This window comes from Dunckerocampus dactyliophorus, chromosome 14, assembly GCF_027744805.1.
Source record: "Dunckerocampus dactyliophorus isolate RoL2022-P2 chromosome 14, RoL_Ddac_1.1, whole genome shotgun sequence".
NCBI classification, from domain to species: domain Eukaryota; kingdom Metazoa; phylum Chordata; class Actinopteri; order Syngnathiformes; family Syngnathidae; genus Dunckerocampus; species Dunckerocampus dactyliophorus.
This window is the reverse complement of record NC_072832.1, coordinates 26719427-26745127: the sequence shown is the minus strand read 5'-3', so window position 1 is coordinate 26745127 and position 25701 is coordinate 26719427. Positions and strand designations below refer to the sequence as shown.

Here is a 25701-nt window from a genome sequence, read left to right as displayed (position 1 = left end):
AAGAGCCTCGAGTTTGTGTGCTTTTTGGGAAGAGGAGATCCAGCTAAGACCGGGCTTGACTTTGTTTACATTTCTAAAGGTTTACATTAGGAAATCCATATAAATGTACGAGAATGTCATTTTTGTTTTCCCCGCTTTCAAGATGAAGAGTATTGGCACGTCTGACGTTCCGTCTAGGCAGCACATTGGTCTCCCAGCGCTATTCAAACAGGCTGAAAGGGAGCTCATTATGAACACTGAATTAAATGTTCCAAAGCCCACCAGAGGCCAGGAGCAAGTCTGAAGGGACAAGAGCCCTGGTGATAATCATCAATAGCCAATTAATTAATAGGAATTCTGTCAATTGTGTGGAATTGATTGTTGAGCAATGGAGCAATGGAGCGCCCTACTTGGCTGCAACCAGCAGAGGCGCTGTCTAAACAACAACAATACGGACATCAGCTATGGGAACCTATGCTCTAGTCACACGATCCCTTTAAAACAGGACTTCAGAATATTCAGATTCCGCGATATTCATCAAAAAATGAATTTTAATGAAATTACCATCTAGAAATTCAACAGGATGTACACTTCATAGACAATATCTACAAATTGAAGTAAATATAGATGGTTTGCCCTCCTTTGCAGCTTGATATACTCTGGGAAGACATTCTACAAGGTTTTGGAGTGTGTCCATTGGAATTGTTGGCTATTCATCCATAGAGTCAAATTCCTTTACACCAAATCTTTACAGACTTTGTTTTGTGCACAATGAGCATAGAATTGGCCAGAATGTCTTACAGAGATGGAGAATTAGGATCCATACTGTTCTGTGCCAAGACTTTGGATCACATCGTTGGCACATTGTTATATTAAAACAAACGGCAAATAGCACACAAATAGCACAAGGATTATTCCACAAAGAGTGCATTGTGACTTTGTGTTGCATCATACACAGCTGTTCTCTAATTGCCACCCGTGGCACCCAAATATTGCATGCATGCTAATAGAGAACTGAAGTACGCTTTCCAGAGAAAAGGGGATCAACAGTAGAGTGTGTTTCTAAAAGTACTGCAGTATTTGGTGATATCTAATTGGAACGTCAGCCATCTTTGTATTGCACTAATAGCAGGAATAAAAATGACTGATGTCATTTAAGAAGTCAGAAAGGTGATGAAACATAAGCAGCAAAAACATTCACAGGGTTTTCCCTGTCTCCCATGGTGTCCCCCAGGGCTCAGTTCTTGGTCCCCAATTCCCCATCATACTGTATACACTCACACGATTGTTTGTGTCAGGTAACTCTTCTACTCCTGAACCGCCGCACACAAAAGGGTGAAGTTTTGTCAGAACATGCACCCCTACTGTTCTGCCTGGCCTGTTTTCTGACAAATACACGACATGGCCGCGCTGTTTCAAGGACATAAGTCGGACTGACTTTAAGGCTCTGTCCACATGGGAACATTCCTGGGATTTTTTTTTTTGGTGGGTTGAAAAAAAAAATCTCGTCCACACTGTTTCGGATTAGTAAATAGTCACATCCAGACGGGAACGGATGACTGGGTGAAAACGATGTAATATGTAAGGTACACCAACCGGTGGTGCTGTGAACAGACACAGACTGAAACAGAAAGGTTCAGTCAGTCTTCCGCTTGGCCGGCTTGTCTCAAATTAGGACGAAATGAAATTACTTCTGCGGGTCATTTTAGAATATAAGACCAAAAAACATCAGGAGAATTTCGACCTGGGTGAGTAATGCCAGTCGAAATATTCTGACATTATGTTGGCTTGTCTGCAACGCTCACTTCTGGTCACGTGACGGCGATGGGATGGCGAAGAGGCAGCGATGTCATAGTTTTGAGAAAGCAGTGGTTTGCTTGTCTGCACAGCAACGACAGGCCACTGTTGCAGGATTTTTCCAATCTGGAAGGTGTTTTGAAAAAAATACTGTTTCAGGGCACCCAAAACGTCGTTTCCATGTGGATTAAAGACTCAAACGATAAAATACTTAATGCCATTTTGAACTGCATACGTTCGTGTGTGGACAGGCCCTAAATTGCTCACACAGCTTAATGCACTCTACACAACAACCCACTGTAACCTGTAACTGTAACTGTAACTGTAACCATGAGCCTTTAGCTTTGTTTAACCAAGTTGCGGTGAAATTAGACACCTTTAGGGGACTGACAAGTCAGTAAACCTTATGAAAGGTTGAGTGAAAAACATGGCCGACTTCAAGCAAATGCCTTTGCAGGGCCTATATATTCTTTCTTTTCTTGGGAGAATGAACAGAATAAGAATTTCATTGCATAGCATACCTGCCTGTTACTACGCATATGACAATAAAACTCTTGAATCTTGAATCTATAAGTCATTGACCATTTGTGTCCTTGTACGCTAGCATGTCTTCCAACGCATTTTGAACACAACCCATAGTGGGCACCACGGTAGCTTTATCTCCCATCCAAAATCATTAGTCGTCCCTTGTTTATCGTGGTTAATTGGTTCCAGACCCGACCACAATAAGTGAAATTCCACAAAGTAGGATTCAATATTAATAAACTGAATATTTTCATAGTTAGAGCAGAGAAAAAACCCTGGTTTATTATTATTATTATTAGAGACCTGGACACATGAACTGTACGCCAACTACGTCTGTATGGATTATCTGTCACCCAGGTCAAGGTAATCTGCAAGGGTTGAATAGAAGCACCTGGACTCCTATTTGTTGAAGGAATTTCACGTTACACCCAAAAAGGATTCTTCAGTGGCGAGAGGTGAAACATCTTCAACAAACAAGAGTCTCGATTGCCTCGATTCAACCCTGGTGATCCGCAAGGGTTGAATCAAAGCAACTGGAATCTTTCTCGACATTTCAACTGAAGTCTTGTTTGTTGAAGACGTTTCACCCTTCGCCCAGAAGGGTTCATCATCTCTTCACTTCTAAGCTGAAGAAGCCCTTTGGACAAAAGGTGAAACGTCTTCAACAAGAAGTGTCCAGTTACCTCCAATCAACTGTTGTGCACCACTACAACTACAACAACGACACTCCAAATCTAAAAGGTGGTACTATTTCTACCACATCTTCTCTACAGTCTCAGCAACGTTTTCTCACACCGAGCTGGTCTGACATTTTATTAACAACTTAGTCAGCAGTTTCTTCCTGTATTTATCCTCCATGCACCCTCCAATTCCCTGGGCCTAAATCAACTGTAGGTAAGATGTCGTCTCTAATATATCGAGAAACTAAGACATTCCTTATTGGCGTTGACCTTAGCGGGAGTAGCTCTGTAGATCTGGGCTGTGGGAATGTTTGCTTTTGGGTTAGACTTGGACGGGACATCTAATATTAAATGGAGACAAACAGGCGATCCTGTTGCTGGGGACAACAGGATTAAGGTTTCAGGTTTGAAGGTAAAGGCGAGGGAGTGTCGAGTCTGGTGTCTATCCACTGGTCATTACTCTTTTCTTGGAATGTGGGATCAGCCATCCTAACCTTAAAAACCCTGAAGGCCTGGTCCAGGGGTTGATTTTTTTTTGAAGCACTGACTTCTTGGGGAAAAGGATATCAGAAGCCTGGACTGTATGATTTGATATGGATTACACTGTACTGCCTGCCATTTGAAGACCTCACCAATGGGTGTCTGTCGTCTAGATGGGATCAAATGATCTGCTTTACCTGCATCATCGTAAATGCATCAAATTCCTAACGATGCTGTTTTTATTTTTTTTACGAGGAGATCACTCATCGCATTCCTACGCATGATAATGAGGCTAATGCACTGTAGTTGCGGTCACAGCTATAGCGGTTAGCCTCTGCCCCTTGCTGAAATATATGACTTAATTGAAAGCAGAGCACTGTTTTTTTTACGACCATTTCTCCTGTTCTACCCCCACGGAGGCCATCTGCTTTGGATTTGGATTTCCTCCTCCATCTCCTCTGAGCTGGCTCGGGTGACCGTGGGGTCCTGTGGTATTTGAATTTGCGTGTCCAATTCGAAGACCAGGACACAAATCGGACATATTTTCTTCTGTAAACTGTCTCTGTACGATTGAATGCAGTAAAAACCGTGGGGTGTGTCTCAAGAGAACATGTGTAGATGCGGAGTGTGTGTGTTTTACAGTGTAACAGGAGGAGACTCTTGTGGCAGTATGTTTGCTTGTGCTTGTGTGTGGCCATGTTTTGCGTAGAGATTGCATCAGTGAATGTGTGTTTGTGGTCCCTGCCTCATTTAACGGTCGACTAAGCCTCCGTGTGTGATGTGGTTGACTTGTGGCGTCTCTTTGGACACTGACCTCAACACACACACACAGTGATACTGACCAAACATTGATACGACAAAGCATCTCCACTAACTGATGCATTGTTTCAGGCTAAAACGCTCTGATGGTCCCACTTAGCTCTCAGATTGTCCTGACGGGCTTTAGTTGCACAGTGAAAAGCAAACACAGCCTGCAGTGCAGGCTCATCTCCAGAGTTTCGCACAGTGCCATGACGCAATTCCATTAAATTCACCATTGCTTGTGTGTGTGTGTGTGTGTGTGTGTGTGTGTGTGTGTGTGTGTGTGTGTGAGTGGTGACTGTTTTGTAAATGTTACTTCAGAGCCAGCTTATTTTCCTGGAAATGGAGCCTAACTAAAACATTTGGCCATATTCGAAGCTTGAAGGGGGGGTTGATTTGTCACCCACAGCACCAAAGTACAATGAAAATTGAGTTGTGTGTGTGTGGGAGAAAAAAAGTTCAAAAAGAGTCCTTTGAGGCAGGTTGGGACACAAGAGTCCAGATGTTTTCATGTTTGTGTGGTCAGTGAAACATGTAATAGCGACCAAGCCTGGTAAAAACATCAGACCTCCATGAGAAGAAACATGCTGCAGTGATACCACAACATGATACGGGGGGGGGGGCTTCAATGTCATGAAATCAGGAGTTCAGAACATTCAAAGATTCTCCCATCACATTAAAATATATATTTTTAAAAGATATCACTTCAATTTTCCGACTAATCAATCAAGGATATTTAGTCGAATGGCCATTCAAACTAAATTGTATTTTGTTCCACCAATGAGATTGATTTGCAAATAAAGACTGCACTATATGAAATATATACAACACATGGTCATAAAATTGCGTGAAAATAATGCAATTCAATTAAATAATAACAAGATATAATTTGTATTAGATTTTTAAAATCTGATCTTTTTACATTTAATTTTTAATTCAGTGTCATTTTATTTAAATTTTTAGGAATTTAGATCCTGATTAAGCTCCACAAATATTTGTATTACTTTTTCTGACATTTTTATTGGGTCGTCTAATAAAATAGAGTTAAATCCTGTCAGCTAGTTTATTGTTATGAATTATTATCTATTGTATCTGTTATCATGTCAGTATGTGCCCTGCAATTGGCTGGCGACCAGTCCAGGGTGGACCCTGCCTCTCGTCCAAAGTCAGCTGGGATAGGCTCCAGCAAACCTGCGACCCTAATGAGAATAAGCGGCATAGAAAATGGATGAATGGATGGTGTCTTTTATGATTCATTTATGTACGTATAGTAGATGCACGCTTTACCTTTACAGTATATTAGGGGTGTAACGATTCATCCGCTATATCAATGTATGGATTTATATTTCTATGATCCAACTACATCGATCTGTGTTCAGCAAGTTGCCATTCCAGACGACATACACTCCTGATCAAAATCTTAAGACCAGTTGAAAAATTGCTAGAATTTGCATTTTGCTCATTTGGATCTTAATGAGGTTTTAGGTAGAGCTACAATATGCAAAAACAAGAAGGGGGAGTGAGACAGTTCCATAATGCTCATGATCTTTCAAAAAATGTAGAATGACTGTCTTACTGCTCCCAACCTCAGCAGCCATGGCACGCTGCGAGAGGCCTTGCTTATGCAGCTCCACCATCCCACCGCGTTGAAAAAGAGAAAGCTTCTTAGCTTTACCATCAGGAGGGCATGACAGTGGGAATGCCTGACAGAAAATCAACATTTTGAGCAGATTTTGGCTTTTATAGCCTGTGGTCTGAAACTTAAACTTTTGATCAGGTGATAAACAACCTAATGTTTTTTGTCTCACACCCCCTTCTTGTTTTTGCATATTGTAGCTCTACTTAAAACCTCATTAAGATCCAAATGTGCAAAATGCTAATTCTAGCAATTTTTCAACTGATCTTAAGATTTTGATCAGGAGTGTATATCATTCTAACTGTAGACGCCCTACACCTCAGACGCTACACTCAATTCAGTCTGCCTGTGATGTCATCGCCACTCTTTATACTGGATTTATACTGTTTCGAAAGTTCCGTCCATCTTTAAGCCTTTCAACCTTTCAAACTACTTGCCAAGGTCCGTGGATCGATCACAGTTTTGTCTTGAATGTTAAAGCAATGAGAACCAAATGCACTATTTCCCGCTATGACGTTTGCTCTAACTTCTTTGATACTTGGGGTAGAGAAGTGAATGAGGTATCAAATTAAAGTTCAAGTCATGTAGATCAGATATAATTAATCACAGACTTGATTTAATTCAACATGTTAATTCATTCTTTGTTAATTCAACCATAAGTGTTGGTTGCACTTTATTCAAATAAAATGTGAATTTATACCTGATTCCCTTACAAAAAACAACGGGAATCTAGGAAACGTTGCCTGCACTGTCCAGTATCCAGGTATTTATTTCACAGTCACACTGGTTGAATTTTTGGCTAAAAAGTTACTGAATGGATTTAAATTACTGAATCGTTTTGGATCGTATTGTGCTAAATGAACCAATATCGTCCTTGAAAACAAATCGTGGTACAAATTGAATCGTTATTAAAACGAATCGTTACACCTCTAATGTATATTCTAGGAACACCAGCGAATCGCGAAAGCCCACAAGAAATTGATAGAAATGTCTAGTTTTGAAAAATAAATAATACTTTTGATAAAAAATGAGTGAATTTGTGGGGCTGTGAATGCTGATGTGCAAATGTGTGGGGATTTGCTAAGTACACACATGGGAAGTCACAGGGAAGAACCACACTTTTAATTTTTTTTTTTTTTTTTTGCATTATACAGTAATCCCTCCTTTATGGCGGTTAACTGGCCCCAGACCCAACCATGAAAAGTCCATTTCCGCAAAGTAGGATTGCTTATTTATAAATGGACTATTTTAGAAAACCTGTTCATGACCTTCAAAATACCGTTTTTAACATTATTAGAGCCCTTTAGACCTGAAATAACACCCATATAGGCACTTTCACACTCCTATTACCCAATATAGTAGACATAATAAGCGAAAACACGACATAGAAGAAATGCACAGGACTGCCTGACTCGAACATTACTGACACCTGGTAACCAGTGTAGAATACTACATATAACAACATCTTTGAATGTGTCTTAAGAATGCCTTATATTTATTTTTATTTTACTTCATTTAGCCATGTTTGAAAATGCTTAATTTAGGCCAAAAATATGTAACATTTACTTCAGTATGCATATTTTTGGAAAAAAAATAGGCCATATCCAACCACAAAACAGCATGATGTGTTGATTTTATGTATTTTTGAAAAAACAGTGTAGTTGATGAGTACATTTGAGTAATTGCCTAAAGTTACTCGATGTACCGCAACGCCAACATACGTATTTTAGTATGTTTGAAGAATGACAGGCTGCAATGGCAGCCAAACAAAATGTCATCGCTCTCGTTTAATGCAAAGTCACATTTTCCAGACTGTGAATGTTAAGATGCGAGGGTTTGACAGCTAGATGGTGATGGTGGAGGGGGGGAAATGAGTGATGGCTGAGGTCATCCAGTTTGGGGGCCGGGGTGAAGCACAGACGCTGGTACTTAAAGGGCCGCGTCGCCGGTGCTGATGCAAAGCGTTGACGTCTGTTAAGACAGCGCCAGATGCTGCTGATTACAGTTGCTATTACTCACACACATGAAGGAAAGCCTGGGAATGCATAGCCCCCCTCCAAACACATCATCCTATACTTCCTATATGCCGTCTAAAATATGTGCTCAATGTCAACGTCAAGTCCAGAAGGGAACCTGGAAGCGAACTGAACTGGTGTAATTATTACTTCATGAGGTTTGATGGCTTTATTGTTGTTGTGCATAACAACAATTATTGATGTGCATAACAACTGGCACAGTTAAGCACATCTTTAGTGCAAGTCCAGATAAAAAAGGAGCTAATGGAATTGATTTTCTCTTCTAGCCACTAGAGTGTCTTGGAGCTTCCATGGTGATGGCTTTGCTTTTCTTTGGCGCACTGTCACTTGGGAAACAAGACATCATGAAGTGGAAAACGTCAACTAATAAGTAGGGATGTTACAAATCTCGCGAGATTAAAACGTGACAAGATTTCTGTCTCGTGGGCAAGCGGCCTGGGACGATAGTAAATAAATTAATTAATCACACAATAAATAAAAATTAACTGGATAATTATACATTTTGATTATATATATATATATATATATATATATATATATATATATATATATATATATATATTTTATTTTTTTATATTAATATATTTCCATGTGCATGCGTGTGTGTTTTTCTCATCTCTCGCCTCCAAACAGGCATGAAGTGGGTTTACTCTGTGCATTACTTTCAACACCTTGGCGCGTTTGTTCCATAGAACAAGGGCATGAATGGGGTGAGCCCTTTCATCACTCATTAGGGGTGCACGATGTATCAGGGAATTATCACGTCACACTGAAATAAAACATTAAAAATAGCTCAGATAATTTCAAAAAAAAAAAAAAAGATTACCAGTACTGTGCAGGTGAGCAAATCAAGTGCTCCCTTTTTCTCCTGCCTGTGACTTCCCCTGAGCTCAATTGTAAACAAGCATTCACTTTGAGAGGAAGAACGTTGTAACAAATTCTCCACGATGAGGGGAAAAAAAGCCCATCGAGCACACTAAAAACCCTATACTCTGGTTCTCCTGACAGTAGCGATGTGGTAGAAGTAATGTCATGATATTTCATTAGGACAAATCAACAGGTACACTTGGTCAAATCCTAATTTGTTCCAGTCCTAATAAACCTCCAGGTGTGCACAAACTACACTTCAATCTAAATTTTTTAAAAGTGAGTATAAAAAAAGTTAGCATTCATTGGTATCATATCGGCCGTGAGAAGCAGAAAGTTACGGGTTTGAAAAAAAGATATCGTGCATCCCTATCAGTCATACAGTCTCTTTGTTGCGGTGGGTGGAGGCGGGGCTGCTAGCATACACACACAGCGCATTAGAGTGCAATGCAGATGAAATGAGTAGATTGCAATATAGCATATACAGTACATGTATATATTGTTTCATTGAACTTTTCTTTAAAAGTAATGTTGAAATCTCGTCTCGTTCTCGTAGACCCAATCTTGTGTATCGTCTCGTCTTGTGAACTGTCTTGTGACACCCCTATGAATAAGTGATGTTATTCTTCCTCACGGTGCAGGCACACCTTCTTCCGCCCAGTACGAGGCACTCACTGTATCCTCGTGCCGCCACATGCGCTGGATCAGCTTCTCCAGCAAGTCTCGTGTTTACGGACCAAATTTAAGTTTTACTTAATTTACGTAAGAGAATCCATCCATCTTCTATACCGCTTCTTCCTCTTTAGGGTCGTGGGGGTATGCTGGAGCCAGCTGACTTCGGGCGACAGGCGGAGTACACCCTGGACTGGTGGCCAGCCAATGGCAGGGCACATAAAGACAAACAACCATATAGACAACAACTCACATTCATACCTATTCATACCTATGGACAATTTAGAGTCGCCAATTAACCTCACCTGCATGTTTTTGGAATGTGGGAGGAAACCGGAGTACCCGGAGAAAACCCACGCGCACACGGGGAGAACATGCAAACTCCACACAGAAATGCCCAAGGGAGAATCGAACCCAGGTCTTCCCGATCTCCAGGCTGTTCCTGTGTTGGCCAACGTGCTAACCACTAGACCACCGTGCGGGCACTGAGAATCCTGTTTGTTTATTTATAAATAGGCACTAGCCTTCTAGCCAACCAACGAAATATGTCGCCCTAAAATGTTTTTGGCTTTTTGGTAGGAAATTATTTTCTCTTTGAGCCGCATTGGAACTATTCTCCCAACAGCAGAAACGAAATGGGGCAGTTGTGTTGTGGAATTGTCGTAACAAACACCCGTTGATTTATAAATGAATGAATGATGGAAATTATCAGGGGTGCCCAAACTTTTGCGGACGACTGTATAACTTCTTATCTGGGCCGCACGGTGGCCTAGTGGTTAGCATGTTGGCCACACAGAAGATTTAGGTTTGATTCTCGGCTTGTGAGGAATTTGTATGTTCTCCTCGTGCGTAGGTTTTCTAGTGGTACTCCAAAAATATGCAGGTTAATTGTCCAAAGGTATGAATGTGAGTGTGAAAGGTTGTTTGTTTATATGTGCCCTGCCATTGGCACAGGGTGTACCCCACCTCTCCCCCAAAGTCAGCTGGGATAGGCTCCAGCATACCGCAGGACCCTAATGAGGATTAAGCGGCATAGAAAATGAGTGAATGTATAACTTAGCATATCAACATGTGTTGATTTCCAAAATATCAAAGCAAGATGGGTCCTTTCATTTTTTATTATGTGGTTTTCACTGGAAAAGGTTTGGACACCTCTACCCTACAGTATGATGTCTTTTTATGTCAACATTTTACGTTGACAATAAAAGTCTTTTATTACAGACAACTCGCAGCCTCATTCTTGTCAGAACGCACACTGCTGATTGCAGAAACGATTGCCACAATATAGCCGGGTAAAGGAACACAAAGGCAGTGCTCTACAAATTTTGTCTTGTTTTTTTACATTTTTGTAACACTATTATTAGAAATCAGCATAATTGGAAGGTTACTCCCTGATGGGCAGCCTCTTGGTCTGTTAAGAGTTCTCTAAATGACCCAACGTTTGTCACTGTGAGGACAGATTTAGCCTACTGTTGACATCAGTCATACAAATAGTGGCATAAATAATGTCGCCAACATGGATTTGTACACAAAGTAAGTAAATAAGCAAGCAGCTATATTCCCCTTCAGCCATAGCTTTTTCTACCCTGTCCCCTCCCTCCCGAGAATCGTAGGAATGATTTCATCAAACAGCTGCGATGGAAGGGTGCGTCATCTCTGCATGAGTATGCGTGTGTATTCGATGGATCCGATTTGTTATATCAGCACTGAAAGCATAGACGCGCCCTTTAGTCAAAGCCCATCATCTCCAGCTGAATAAAACCAGAATTGCATTGACCCGTCTTTGCTTCTCTACAGGCTCGTCCAAAAGGGGAAGGCCTGACCCCCTACCAGGGCAAGAAGAGATGCTTTGGCGAGTACAAGTGTCCCAAGTGTAAGAGGAAGTGGATGAGCGGCAACTCGTGGGCCAACATGGGACAAGAGTGTATCAAGTGCCACATCAACGTCTATCCACACAAGCAGGTACGACTTTTAATATGAGTAATAAGGTTATTTTTACATGTCAACCGAGGGCTGGGCGATATATTGATATTTGTAAAATGAAGCACGATATGAAAAACAAGCATATACTGTAGTTCATATCGATATAGACTGGATTTGCTGTAACTCTTGACGTGGAGGTCGCATGTTTCAAGATGGTGCCGCCCGAGTGGCAGCTTGTTACAGCAGCTCCGTATTTTCCGCTGCGTTTTTAAGATTCAGGATTCAAGATTTAAGAGAGTTTTATTGTCACGTGCATGGTAAAACAGCAGTTATACTATTAGTGTTCAACAGTGCTTTAGTCGTACTTTCTTATTGTTTTTTGTGCCACATCGACCCCTTAAGCAAGTGTGCAGCTGTGGATGTTCGTCATTTGTAGCTGGCCTCTTGCTTGTTGCGAGAGATACTGTACATTCATTCACGGCTCCATTGTTTACACTCGGTCGCTACGCCGAGCGACCGGAGATCCCCACGGAGATAGGGAGAAGGAAGACAGCGGGAGGAAAGCGCCGACAGCGGAAAAGACGGTATAAACCATGTTTACCGTGGGGAACGTGAGATCTCTCCCCAACAAGATGGAAGAGCTAACGGCGCTAACCCGGCTGAGAGGGACTACCGTGAGTGCAGCCTGATTAAGATAGAAGATTATATTTGACTTTTTCTATATTTATTCCAAAAAGAGAATGGACTATTTTATTTCAGATAAGATTTTTAAAAATGTGTAAAGTATATTAAATATCTGAAGTCACGGTCAAATGTGATATGGGATCCCAGTGGGACAATATAGTACGTTTATTTTAAGAAAATACTCCAGAAATCTACATTCTTTTCTCTTGGTTTCGAAAACCAAAACTTTTTTCCTACAGGACAGGGGTGTCCAAACTTTTTCAAAAAGGTCCAAAAGGGCCACATGTGAAACATGAAAAGATGTAGATATGCTAAGCAGTTCAACTTTTGCTCTTTTTTTCCCCATTTCGTGTTGTTTTTAAACAATTTTCCAACTCTTTCAATTTTCTAAATTTTCTCCTTGTCACATGAAGACTTTATTCCCATTTTATAACTTTTCAAGCTAATTCTCCAAAAATTACTATATTTTGTTTTGTTTGTCACAGTAGGGTTTAAAAAAAACATTTTTAAAAACTAAAATGACATTATTTTTCCTCATAATATTCCCAGTTTATTCTCATTAAATTGTGACTTTTCCTCTCATTAGAATACAAATGGTTTCTCTTAATATTTTGACTTACAGCTGGTTTTTTTATTTACATCAATTTCAACTTTCTTCTTGGAAGTTTTCTTCTCGTAATATTATGGCTTTATTCCCATAGTATTATAACTTTTTCTCCAACCAAATTTTTCCAAAAAAATTTATAAAATTTTGTTTTGTTTATTTCTCATAATATCACTTATTATTATTTCTTTTCTGAAGTTGATGCTACTGCAATTATGTTATTTTTTCCTCGTAATATTCTCGTTATTCTCATGGAATTTTTCTCATTACAACTTTTTTCTCTTATTATTCTGACTTTATTCTGGTAAAATTACTTGTATTATTACTGCTCAATTTTACATTTTTGCTGTTTTTTTTTTAAATTGTTAAATTATAATTTTAGAGTGTGCTGCAGGCCAAAAAAAACAAAAAAAAAAATTGCCACGGGCTGCAAAGGCCCCCCGGGTCTCACTTTGGACACCCCTGCCATAGTAAATAATGTAAATCCTCTTAATACGTTCCAGACACTCAACAATTTGAACAAAAAATACATTTAGTGGAGATTCTAGTTGTACATGCAGAAAGCAATGCCAAATAACTAGAAATGACAAACTTATTATTGATCTGAACTTTCCCAACATCTTGGCGAGTCAGAATTCAAGTGTTTCCTACCTTCTTTATCAACGTACTTTGGCCCCGTGGCGGGTTATTTAGCAGTCGCACGGTTAGTGAGTCAGCAACGTTTTGGATGCTTTATTTGGCCACTACGTTTCACGGAAGGATACAATATACAGGTAGAGGCAATATTGTATGAAAATAGTAAAACTGGGGCTGTAATATCAAAATGGAAAACATTTAATCTTGCTTAGATGTCCAAAGGCACAGCTTTGACATTTTTAATGACATCTGACCCCAAGATGGCGGAGGTAGATAAGCTCAGAGGTTCATGTTTCTGCTGTGAAACTTCACGGGTTAAAAGTTCCTCTGCATGGTTTCAGTGGGCGTGATTGTCCCATCGCCATATGGTCTCATTTAAAATGTCATTTAAAAAAAAAAATCACAATGGAAATGAATTTTTTGACGGTGTGAACTAATTGCATTTCCTGGATTCCATCAAGTCCTCCAATAAATATGTTGTTACGTAAGGTGGTGTTGTGTAATTGTGCTTTGGAGCTGCTGGACTTCCCCTCTGAATGATGAAAGGGTCACATTTAACCCCCAAAAATACCCCCACCACCCCCACCACCACCAACAGCAAACACAATTCTTTCTCGCATGGCATCGGAGCGCAGACTTGGTCTCCTGAGAGAGACGGTTTATTTACTCCCTGGTCTTTGAATATTTAGACTTTTCCACATTCCTCCAATTCCGTAAAATGAATTAAATTAGGATTACTGCCGACTAGGATTACCACGCTCGTCCTCGAATGTAAATACCACGCCCGGCCTCTCTTGGTTGGGTGAACTCACTGGCGAAATTAAACGCTAAGACTGGAAAGAACACGAGCAAACATCGGAAAGGTCACGTATAATTACATTTTAGCAATTTCATCTCCCTAAATAACTGGAGCAACTTTTCCCATCTTTTTGTTCCGTGTAGATAAGTGACACTTGGTGATGATAAACACAATATTTCTATGGCCTAGGTGCTAGCAGCCACGACACACCGGGCAATTAATAGGGGCCTGGCATTTAAGAGCGTGGAGGTCATTATTTGAGGAAATGTTGTCTGGTGCTTCAATTTTGTGTTGTAAAACTTTCTTTAGACTGTCAGAGGTTATTGTGTAGTACCCGACGAGTTTTTAACATTTTAACATGTATTTATTTTCCTTTTTAATGCATACATTTATCACAAATAATGTGCATTTTTAAATAATTTATTCTAATAAAACAAATTAATGAATTAATTGGTTGATTATTAAATGTATAAAACAATGCATAAAATCATATTAATAATAATACAAATGTATACATGATTAATTAATCATTTATTCATCACTACTTAATTGGCTATTAATTATTTATAATACATAATTAAATAATGATTCCAGTCATCCCTTGCAATATTGCTCTCTTGCTGTATATTTCAGAAATTAATTATTTAATTTCTTGATGGCTGTTTGGTGGTAGACTATGGCCAATTATTAGTCAAAACGTACTGAAATACAAGTGTAGTGTAGTACTGTGGTCACTAGGTGGCAGTCATGACACAAAACATGGAGACATTAGCTTACATGACATTACCTTAACACTGCATGAAGTCATGAAGTCAGCCATGGCATGTCCCACATGACAGAGTGAAAAAAAGTTCTCCTCCCATTGCGAGTGGAAGTTGTACGTTTTTGGCTTCTTAAGCTTAGAATAAATAAATTCAGAGCTAACTTGTTAGCTCGCTAGCTTGCGGCCGTATCGAGTCCCAGCAGCACAGGAGTGGCGCACTGTGATGTAGAGACTGAATAACAGGAGTGTAAAGGCGACTATAGGCGTGTTAGTCCGTGTAATAATGTTAAAAGCCGTGTTTTTTTATGCTGAAAGTATGAAAATATTCCATTTATTAACATTGAATGGTATATCGCAGAAATTCATTTATCACAATCGGATCTGGAACCAATTAAGCGCTATAAACGAGGGATATATAATTTGTGTATGTATGTATATATAATTTATGTATATTAACTCATTCAATACCAAAAAGTATTTATACATTTTTTAAACCGAAATGCTCGCTCCCAAAGACGCATTTATACGTCTTTTCAGGTTTTTTTTGCGGGAGAGGCTAAAAGAGGTGCTGATGCAACTCCCCACTGAAGGAGATGTCTAGAGAGCAATTGTAATGCTCTAAAACATCCACTAGGGGGCAGAAGTGCATTTGTTTCGAGATTTGCATCGATCTTTTGCATGTAAAAGCGCACTCGACAGCAAAGAGGATGTGGAAGAGCGCGGAGGAGTGTAGCGTGCAGAAGATACGTAGGGAAATTGTAACGCATGCACACGCACACAGGCGCGTGCACACACAGTTTGGTTCCAAGTGTGAAAACTGTAAATAGTTCATGTTATATTTGTAAATAAATTGTTATTTTGATGTAAAACAACCTTTTTTGTGTTGTTATGCTGGTATAGTTGTTTAGATATTTGAGCTGTCACAAAGTGCTTGAAATGTGTCTTTCCACAAAAAGCTGGTGTTCTCCATTCTCTTTTTGGGAACTGATATTTTCCTGAAACTTACCTATGTTCTACTGCTGATTGCTAAAGAACGCAAAAAGGTAGAAACAACTTTTTGTTTGTGATGAAAGAAGGGAGTCTAAGCTTTCTTTTGGTAGGCTCCATGTTTACAGAGCAATATTCTGTGCGCCTTGAAAGATCAGTCAAAATCATCTAAAATGGTACTGAAGGGATAGAATTTTAAAAAATGGCTAGGATTAAATGAGTGAATTACTTAATTATAATGAAAAAAAACAATAATGAATTATAATATAAACAATATAAACACGTATTTCATAGTTTATTTCATTTCATAGTTTATGTGTCAAATGAATTGGCGTTATATTGAGTTAATATTGGCATTTCTACACTAAACGCTTAACATGCATGCACGTACCCTCAGCGATGCTTTGACAAACCCCATGTTGAAGTGTTGAGGCACCAGTATGCCGTTGGCGTGTCAGGAAACCAAAGCACAGATCATACCTCACAACATCTGCATTTGAAAATAAAGGAAAGTTTCCAGAAAATGAGGGAAAAGCGGGGAAATTCTGGTCTTTTGGGTGCCTCCGCCAGAATTTTCAATGAATAATTCTAATAATAAATAAATGCTGGAAGCATTTTTGTCACGAGCACATTGTTCACGTGGTGCACATCAGATTTAGAGCAGCATTAGGCAGCAAACCAAGGCTTTTAGGCCCAAGAACCTTCCCTAGAGTCATGATGTGTGTGTGCGGTGGACATGACTCACTTGTGGTTTTGCATCCTCAGCGCCCGCTGGAGAAACCGGACGGCCTGGACGTATCCGACCAGAGTAAAGAGCACCCCCAACACCTGTGTGAGAAATGTAAAGTTCTGGGTTACTACTGCCGCCGTGTGCAATAAACGCTGACGTCCGAGAGAGAGCTTAACGAGTCATCCGAGCTCCGTCATGGGGAATCCTCCCGACGTCCGGCAGCGAAAGAAGCGGAGGAGGACGTTTGTGCAGGAAAGCCCACCCGTGCATCCTCTCATTCGGCTCATGTTCCAGTCATACGTTACCTCACTTTGGGGTTTGTCACCTTCAGTGTTTACAAAGTTCCGCCTTCCTTTTCCCTGCCAAGTGAAGTGTGTGGTCGCCACACACGCCATCGCCGCATTTAGGGTCAACAGCACATCTTTATTCTTATTAACTGTGAATGAACTGAGGGATAACGTGCCGCTCGTCCCCAAGCTTACATTTGGCCTATTTATTTTTCTTGTCTCGTGTGCAATGTGAGTATGACATAAAGAAATAGATATGTATATTTTTTGTATGTTTGTATGCCGCCTTGTTGCTTCCACGTGTCTTTAGAAACTACTGTAGGCTCAGTCGCTAGTTCCTCTTCAAGTATTTTGTTTCAGCAATCCCCGTCCGTGCAGTTTTTTTATGTAAAAAATGTATCACTCGTGGGGTTACTATTATGCAAAGATGAATATATGTGACGTTTGAGAGAGGTTCAGGAAGGTGTAGCTCATGCTCCAATAGTTAAAGGAAAATACTGAAGGTTTCACTGTGTCGGTGCAGCAGCGGGTTGTGTTTTTAAACGTGCAGAAGGCGAAGAAGGTTGGCTGAAATGCAGCAATTTAAAGAATGGTCACGTTAGGAAAAGAAGAGTTATGTACAGTGATGGAGGCATACTGATCATGAAGGAATATTAGGGACATACTTCATAGGAAAAAAACTAAAAAGAGTCCAATTATGAGGCAAAAGTTGTAAAAATACAAACGAAAATTGACAATAAAGTCATAATGACGCAGGAATAAAGTCGTAATATTTGGAAAATTAAATCTTTTTTTTAGAAGATAAATCTTCTGGGGGAAAATATTGCATACGACGCAGTGTTAGGTCCACATTGGAAAAAAAGTAAGCTTTCGAGAATAAAGTCATAAATTTACGAGAATAAAACAAATTTATGACAAAAAAATTGTAATATTACGAGAATAAAGTTGGTAATTTACAAGAATAAAGTCGGACATTTACGAGAATAAAGTCGTACATTTACGAGAAAAAAAGTCGTAATATTACGACAATAAAGTCGGAAATTTACGAGAATAAAGTCATACATTTACGAGAAAAATAGCCGTAATTATACGAGAATAAAGTTGAACATTTATGAAGAAAAAAGTTGTAATATTACGAGAATAAAGTCATAAATTTATGAGAATAAAGTCGGAAATTTACAAGAATAAAGTCAGACATTTATGAAGAAAAAAGTTGTAATATTACAAGAATAAAGTCGGAAATTTACAAGAATAAAGTCATGAATTTATGACAAAAAGTCATAATATTACGAGAATAAAGTCGGAAATCTACAAGAATAAAGTTGGACATTTACGAGAATAAAGTCGTACATTTACGAGAAAAAAAGTCATAATATTACGAGAATAAAGTCGGAAATTTACGAGAATAAAGTCAAACATTTATGAGAAAAATAGCCGTAATTTTACGAGAATAAAGTCGAACATTTATGAGGAAAAAAGTTGTAATATTATGAGAATAAAGTCGGAAATTTACGAGAATAAAGTCATAAATTTTTGAAAAAAAAATCGTAATATTACGAGAATAAAGTTGGAAATTTACAAGAATAAAGTCGGACATTTATGAGGAAAAAAGTTGTAGTATTACGAGAATAAAGTTGTAAATTCACGAGAATAAAGTTGTACATTTACGAGACAAAAAGTCGTAATATTACGAGAATAAAGTTGGAAATTTACAAGAATAAAGTCATAAATTCATGAGAATAAAGTCATGAATTTATGACAGAAAGTCGTAATATTACGAGAATAAAGTCGTACATTTACGAGAAAAAAAGTCATAATATTACGAAGTCGGAAATTTACGAGAATAAAGTCAAATATTTACAAGAAAAATAGCTGTAATTTTACGAGAATAAAGTCGAACATTTATGAGGAAAAAAGTTGTAATATTATGACAATAAATTCAGAAATTTACGAGAATAAAACCAGAAATTTACGAGAAAAAAATCATAATATTACGAGAATAAAGTTGGAAATTTACAAGAATAAAGTCGGACATTTATGAGGAAAAAAGTTGTAGTATTACGAGAATAAAGTCGTAAATTCACGAGAATAAAGTTGTACATTTACGAGACAAAAAGTCGTAATATTACGAGAATAAAGTTGGAAATTTACAAGAATAAAGTTGGACATTTACGAGAATAAAGTCGTACATTTACGAGAAAAAAAGTCATAATATTACGAGAATAAAGTCGGAAATTTACGAGAATAAAGTCAAACATTTATGAGAAAAATAGCCGTAATTTTACGAGAATAAAGTCGAACATTTATGAGGAAAAAAGTTGTAATATTATGACAATAAATTCAGAAATTTACGAGAATAAAACCAGAAATTTACGAGAAAAAAATCATAATATTACGAGAATAAAGTTGGAAATTTACAAGAATAAAGTCGGACATTTATGAGGAAAAAAGTTGTAGTATTACGAGAATAAAGTCGTAAATTCACGAGAATAAAGTTGTACATTTACGAGACAAAAAGTCGTAATATTACGAGAATAAAGTTGGAAATTTACAAGAATAAAGTCATAAATTCATGACAATAAAGTCATGAATTTATGACAGAAAGTCGTAATATTACGAGAATAAAGTCGTACATTTACGAGAAAAAAAGTCATAATATTACGAAGTCGGAAATTTACGAGAATAAAGTCAAATATTTACAAGAAAAATAGCTGTAATTTTACGAGAATAAAGTCGAACATTTATGAGGAAAAAAGTTGTAATATTATGACAATAAATTCAGAAATTTACGAGAATAAAACCAGAAATTTACGAGAAAAAAATCATAATATTACGAGAATAAAGTTGGAAATTTACAAGAATAAAGTCGGACATTTACGAGAAAAAAACTTGTAATATTATGAGAATAAAGTCGTAAATTTACAAGAATAAAGTCATAAATTTACGTGAAAAATAGCTGTAATATTGCAAGGATAAAGTCGGACATTTATGAGGAAAAAAATTGTAATATTACGAAAATAAATTCAGAAATTTACGAGAATAAACTCATACATTTACGAGTAAAACAAGTTGTAATATTACGAGAAGTCGGAAATTTGCGAGAATAAGGTCGTAGATTTTCCAGAAAGTCGGAAATTTACCCGATTAAAGTGGTAATGTTACGTGTCATTAGTGATGGAAATTTCGGGTCTTTTTAGAGAGTCGATTCTTTTGGCCTGGCTCACTACTCACTTTCGTCTCCCAAGTGGCTCCTCTGATTTTTTTTGTGGTCTTCAATTTATTTTATTCCCACATTATGTGTATTGTGTAAAGTGAATGACTAATGTAAATGATATCTAATGTTTATTATTGAAATAGATTGATTTAAACCTCGATGAGCAGCTACACAAATATATTATAATGTTATGTTGGAAAGAAAATACAAGAACAGCGACCCATCAAAATACAGCAGGTCAAATCTTTTCATGCAAATTTCTCACGAGCGAATCAGCTCTAAGAGCACCACAGCGTGTGTTTAACCCCGCCCCTGCCCCTGCTCCTGCTCAGTGCGGCCACAGAGACGCCGCCACACATCTTGACCAATGACATTGGCCTTTAACAGATGCCAGAGGCCAACGGTCACATCAGCCCCCCCTTTTCATAGCTGTCTCAGGCAATGCCTGGAACATAAACTTACCAGTTGGTTCTCGTAAATTTATGACTTTATTCTCGAAATCTCAGATTTGTTTTCAATGTGGCCCTAATACACCATCATAATTGCAAGAATAAAGTCATAAAAATATAAAAAGTATGAAGTTATAATTTTACAAAAAGGGGAATTAAGAGAATAAAGTTTTTTGTTGTTGTTTTTTATTTAGTAAGCAGAGTCAACAACTAAATTACTCTTTAATATTCTTTTCTCTCTTACATAAATATTTTGACTTTTTTGTGAAATTCAGCCTTTTTGTGGCGTTTTTCCTCCTGTCCTTCCAATTTGACTCTCGTAATACTACTACGTTTTTCATTTGACCTTTGTTTTTCCCGTAACTGTGACTTTTATCCTAATAATACGGTGCATCCCTGCACAGTCGCCAATCAACATCTACAGCTGCGCAGAATTTGGGTTAAAAAAAAATGTATTCATTTTTTCCCTCCAAAAATAGACGGTTTCTTCCGCTGAAAACACATCTCATTCACCCTAAGCCGGTAATAGTTTATAAATATGTGATAATACAGTTCAATTTATGTCTTATGTTTCAATGATAATGTTGCGTTTTTCACACTTTGTTGGGCGGTCCTTGAACACACCACGGTTTCTGTGAGGCACTAAAGTGAAACTCATAAATTGCAGCTTGTCCACTTATGGTGAGTGTCTATATTTTCTACTTGAAACGTGTTGTAATAAGTGTGTGAGGCATATTTAGGGCTTAAACATGGATTGTGTCACGAGGGAACAACGGCGATTGAAGAGAGAAGGGGAGGGTTCTGGAGTTGAATCAAATCTAATAATTACTACAGCCACTTTTACTGCAAATGTTGACGGGAAATCAGAGGGGAACGTCTACATCAAGCTAGCAGGAGGGTTTGTGTGGAAAAGCAGACGTAATTACTCGTGTTTTCTTGCCATTCGCTGGTGGTCCTGGAGTGTAATCCCCACGAAAAGTGGGGCTCTACTGTACACCACTCTAATCGTCAAACTCCCATAAGATACTGTATATATTTTTCCTAGTCTTTATTCTGGTCAGTTTTTGCCTTTTTTTGCGTAATTCTATGACTTCAGTCATTAAGTACCGGTAGTATTATTTTCTTTTAGGCGTGGCCTTAATACTCTGAGGATTTATGGAACGTGATGTGGTTGTTTTTTGTTTTGTTTCATATCGTCTACTCTACGTGCATCATCGTGTCAACCAAATAGACAATATACAAACACACAGTATATATATGCAATTTCTACCTGCCTTAGGATCGTTGTCATAGGAACTATTTTCACATGCCAGTCAACTATTTTTCTATTGTAATATATTCTATGTGCCTTTGGATGCGCTCACAGATGAAGGAAAAAGGAGGGGAGTTTGATAATGGTCCCTCTCAACTGTGGCAAATGTTTTAGTTTGTTTGTGTGTGACGTACAAAAAAAAAGTATCATTTATAGCCTGACGTTAAGGTCCATCCTTAAAGTAGCTGTGTTTTGTGCTCTAGGGCTCCCCCTGCAGTTAGCAAATGCAATTTAATGACCGCATTAAAAGCCAATGCTAATGAACGTCCAGGCAAAACACTACTACAGTAATCCCTCGCCTCTTAGCGCTTCCAATGTCATGGCTTCACTCGATCATGGTTTTTCTAAACTACAATGATAAATCATCGCTGTTTTATGCTTGAATACAGTCAAAAAGATCCATATTTAAGTCAATTTGACCTTGTTTTTGCTATAATTAAGCACAAAAATAGCTAAATGAAGTAAAATACAAATTGAAGGCATTTAGAAGACGCACTCAAAGACGTTGTGATATGTAGTCTTCTACACTGGCCACTAGGTGTCAGTGATGTGATCGATGATATAATAGCCACGGCAGGAAGTACTGTACTAACAGGAAGCAAAAAAAAATTAACAGGAAGCAAAAAAAAAAAAAAAGGAGGAACTCTCCCAATGCTAACGTGTGAGTCTATATTGTGTCTAATTTTCTCTTATCATGTCGACTATATCGGGTAATAGAAGTGCAAAGGTGACTATAGGGTTGTTATTTTGTGTCTAGAGGGCTCTAATGATTTTTATGGTCTAACTTCAAAAATAATCCATCTATAAATAAGGAATCCTACTTTTCACTGTTCACAGTCGGGTCAGGAACCAATTACTGCGATAAACGAGGGATTACTGTACAACTGGGGGAGCTAATATTATTATTATAGTTCTTATCACATTCAAGCTGGTTGTAGACGCCCACCATGTATCCCACCAGCCATGCTACATTTGTTTATGAAAAATGATGTGCATAATGTATATATATGGTGAAAAAAAGTTGCCAAACGGCGCATTGAGAAGAAAAAAGGTTTCAATACTCTAAACCGGGGGTGACCAAAGTGCGGCCCAGGGGCCATTTTTAGCCCACTGCGTTTTTTTTTTGGCCCTCGGCATAGTCTAAAAATAAAACAAAATAACACATTTGGATAGGTCACACTGACTTATATTGGATTGTTTTTTGCATTTTGAATGCACAAAATGTATCAAAGTGCCCCCCCCCCCGCATTATTTTTGGACACCCCCGGTCTTAAGCACAGGCAGCAATGGTGACGCCTGCATTTCCCCACAATGCAACTTGATGGGATGATTGGGAACAACCCACTCGATTGTTTCTTTTTCGTCATGTTCGTGTTGTGTGCCAGCGATGCCTTTGCTGTTTTTAACCTAACCAATTTTGGGCCTCATTGACATCCTTGCAGAACACACAAAGCCGCCTGGCGACCGTGTCAACGGCACGTTTGTAGCAACTGAAGGCCGTTCGTGTACCTTTTTTGGGGTCTTGAATTACATATACTTGACTTTTCTACTAGCTGTGTATTTTGCAAAAAAGACAAGTACATTTACAAAAGAATGACTGTTTGTGTATATATTTGATAGCCATCATTTCAAAAAAGATATTAGCTGCGTTATGCAATATTATAAAGCTTGTGTGTGAAGAAGGGCTTATTCCTGAGAAATAAACCTAGTTGGGAGTTTCTTATAACTTTGTTTTACAATAATCTGAAGGATTATCCTTGCAGGAGTATTTATGTATTTTTTTTTTACAATTATTATTTTTTGTATAGAATATGCAACAACTACAAAGAAAATATTGATGTAGAATATCATGAAGGAAAAAAAGCTGGTACATAATTTGTCAGTTGTAAGCCATTGTATTGTTTGTACTTTGTGATATAACCCGCAGTGTTACTAACTCCAGGACATGTAATCATGTTGAATATGAAGATGATATTGTGTAAACATGCAGAATGTCTCCTCGCCACTGTATGCGCACGTTTAAACTGTGAGACGCAGCTCGCGCCGAGCCGCGACATGATCTATTATGGGATGTAATCTTTTAGCTATGACGTGACAAAGAACTAGCTGACAGTTTGCATGTGCATGTGTTTGGCTTCCAATGAAGTATTCTTACTATTTTGTGCAATGTCACACAGTAATATTATTTAAATACTGTCCTGTCCACACGGGAAGGGCGCTTCGGGTGATCTGAAACTGCGTTTTTAGAATCTGCCAAGGAAGACTAGTAAAACACTTTCGTTAGCACGATGACGTTGCCTTACGTCACGTGACCAGAAATGACCGGTCGTGTACTGCTAAAGCCAACATCTCTGACTGCCGTAACCCCCCAGTCGACATCCTCCTGATATTCTTTTGTTTTATACTCCAAAGCGACTCGGAGGAGTAATTCCACTTCGCCGTCAAGCGGAAGACGACAGACCTTATACGCATGCGTTCTTGTGTCGGGACACCATTTTTTTTTCATCCCGCTAAAAAAAACCAACAACCCGGAAGCGTCCCGTGTGGACCAGGCCATTTTCAAATCATGAACATTTACAGCTAAGCCTTTTTGAATAATATTTGCTGAATGTATGTAGTGTGCTAACAAATCAAATGTGTTAAGCAACACATTTTTATATGTATAGAAAAAAACAACACATGGGAGGTTTTCTGGGAAAAGGAGGACACTCATGGCTCTGCGCGTCTGTTTTTCATGTCCATGAAATGGCATTCCAAAATGTGCCTTATTTTGTTAGTTAGGAAAACATGTTAGTGCTGTCGAATTTGATGAATAAAAGTCGTACTGAACGATCATTTCCCCTCTTGATGTGGTTTGTGGTTGTCGGTCTCCATAAAAACCAAACACATTGTGTAGCACGACGTCGTCCGTCAGGGGGCGCTGTGGTTTTTAATGCCCCTAACTGTTGCTTGGAGTTAAAAACCCAAGATGGTGGACGACTAAAAAGTTACCACACATGTCATTTTTCAACATAAAGAAGTTATCTCAAGTAAAACCTCAAAGTTGATGACAAGTGATGAGACAAATGCTAGGAGGCTAGCGTTGGTGGTTGGCTTTGTCTGGACTTCGCTGCCATTGTAACACAAAAACAAGAAAGCACTGTGCTGTAAGTTTGATAACAAAAACTAAAGGTCTGACTGATTCAACTTACTTCACTTTTGGGGTGTAGGCTTCTTACGGTCTTCTCACGTTCTTTCTTTTGGAAAAAGTCTCACAAAAAAGCCAAAGAAAATGCACAATTGGTGCCAGATGAATCCTTAGATGCTTGCTGAAGTCCCGCAAGGTTTGCAGAACGTAAAGTTGAAATTTACAAGACTAACGTTGTGAGGAAATATAACACCAATTTAGTAGTGTAAGATTGAAATATTAACGGAAAAAACATTATTTTGTATTGTCGTAATATGAGAAACCAACAAAAAGTTGTAATTTTTTTTAACTTAGAGTGTTATGACAATAAAGTCATAATTATGAGAAGAAAATGTACAAGTTGAAATAGGAAACGGGAAAAACGTTTTAACTTGATGAGAATAAAGTCAAAATATTAAGAGAAAAAAAGTTGCATTGTAACAAAAAAGTTGCAATTTTATGAGAAAGATTTGTAAACATGAGTCATTTTAGTAGCATGGAGTTGAAATATTGCAGAAAAATGATTTTAATCATCATATGAGAAACAAACAAAACAAAGTTGTCATTTTTTTAGTTATAATGTTGTGAGAATAAAGTCAAAATATTATGGGAATAAAGTCTTAATTACGAGAAGAAAATTTACAAGTTAAAATAATTAGAAAAAGTAAAAAAAA

At 38.2% G+C, this 25701-nt stretch overlaps 1 protein-coding gene across 1 annotated transcript in view; it reads left to right on the top strand.

Moving 5' to 3' along the window:
* Window positions 1–24696, top strand: part of zcchc24 (zinc finger, CCHC domain containing 24) — a 69561-nt gene extending 44865 nt beyond the window's left edge. The window contains exons 3-4 of the mRNA XM_054799647.1: window positions 11271–11435; window positions 16635–24696. Coding sequence (XP_054655622.1) covers window positions 11271–11435; window positions 16635–16748 — 279 coding nt within the window. The 3' untranslated portion in view covers window positions 16749–24696. The remainder of the gene's footprint in view (window positions 1–11270; window positions 11436–16634) is intronic.
* The last annotated feature ends 1005 nt before the right edge of the window (window positions 24697–25701 follow it).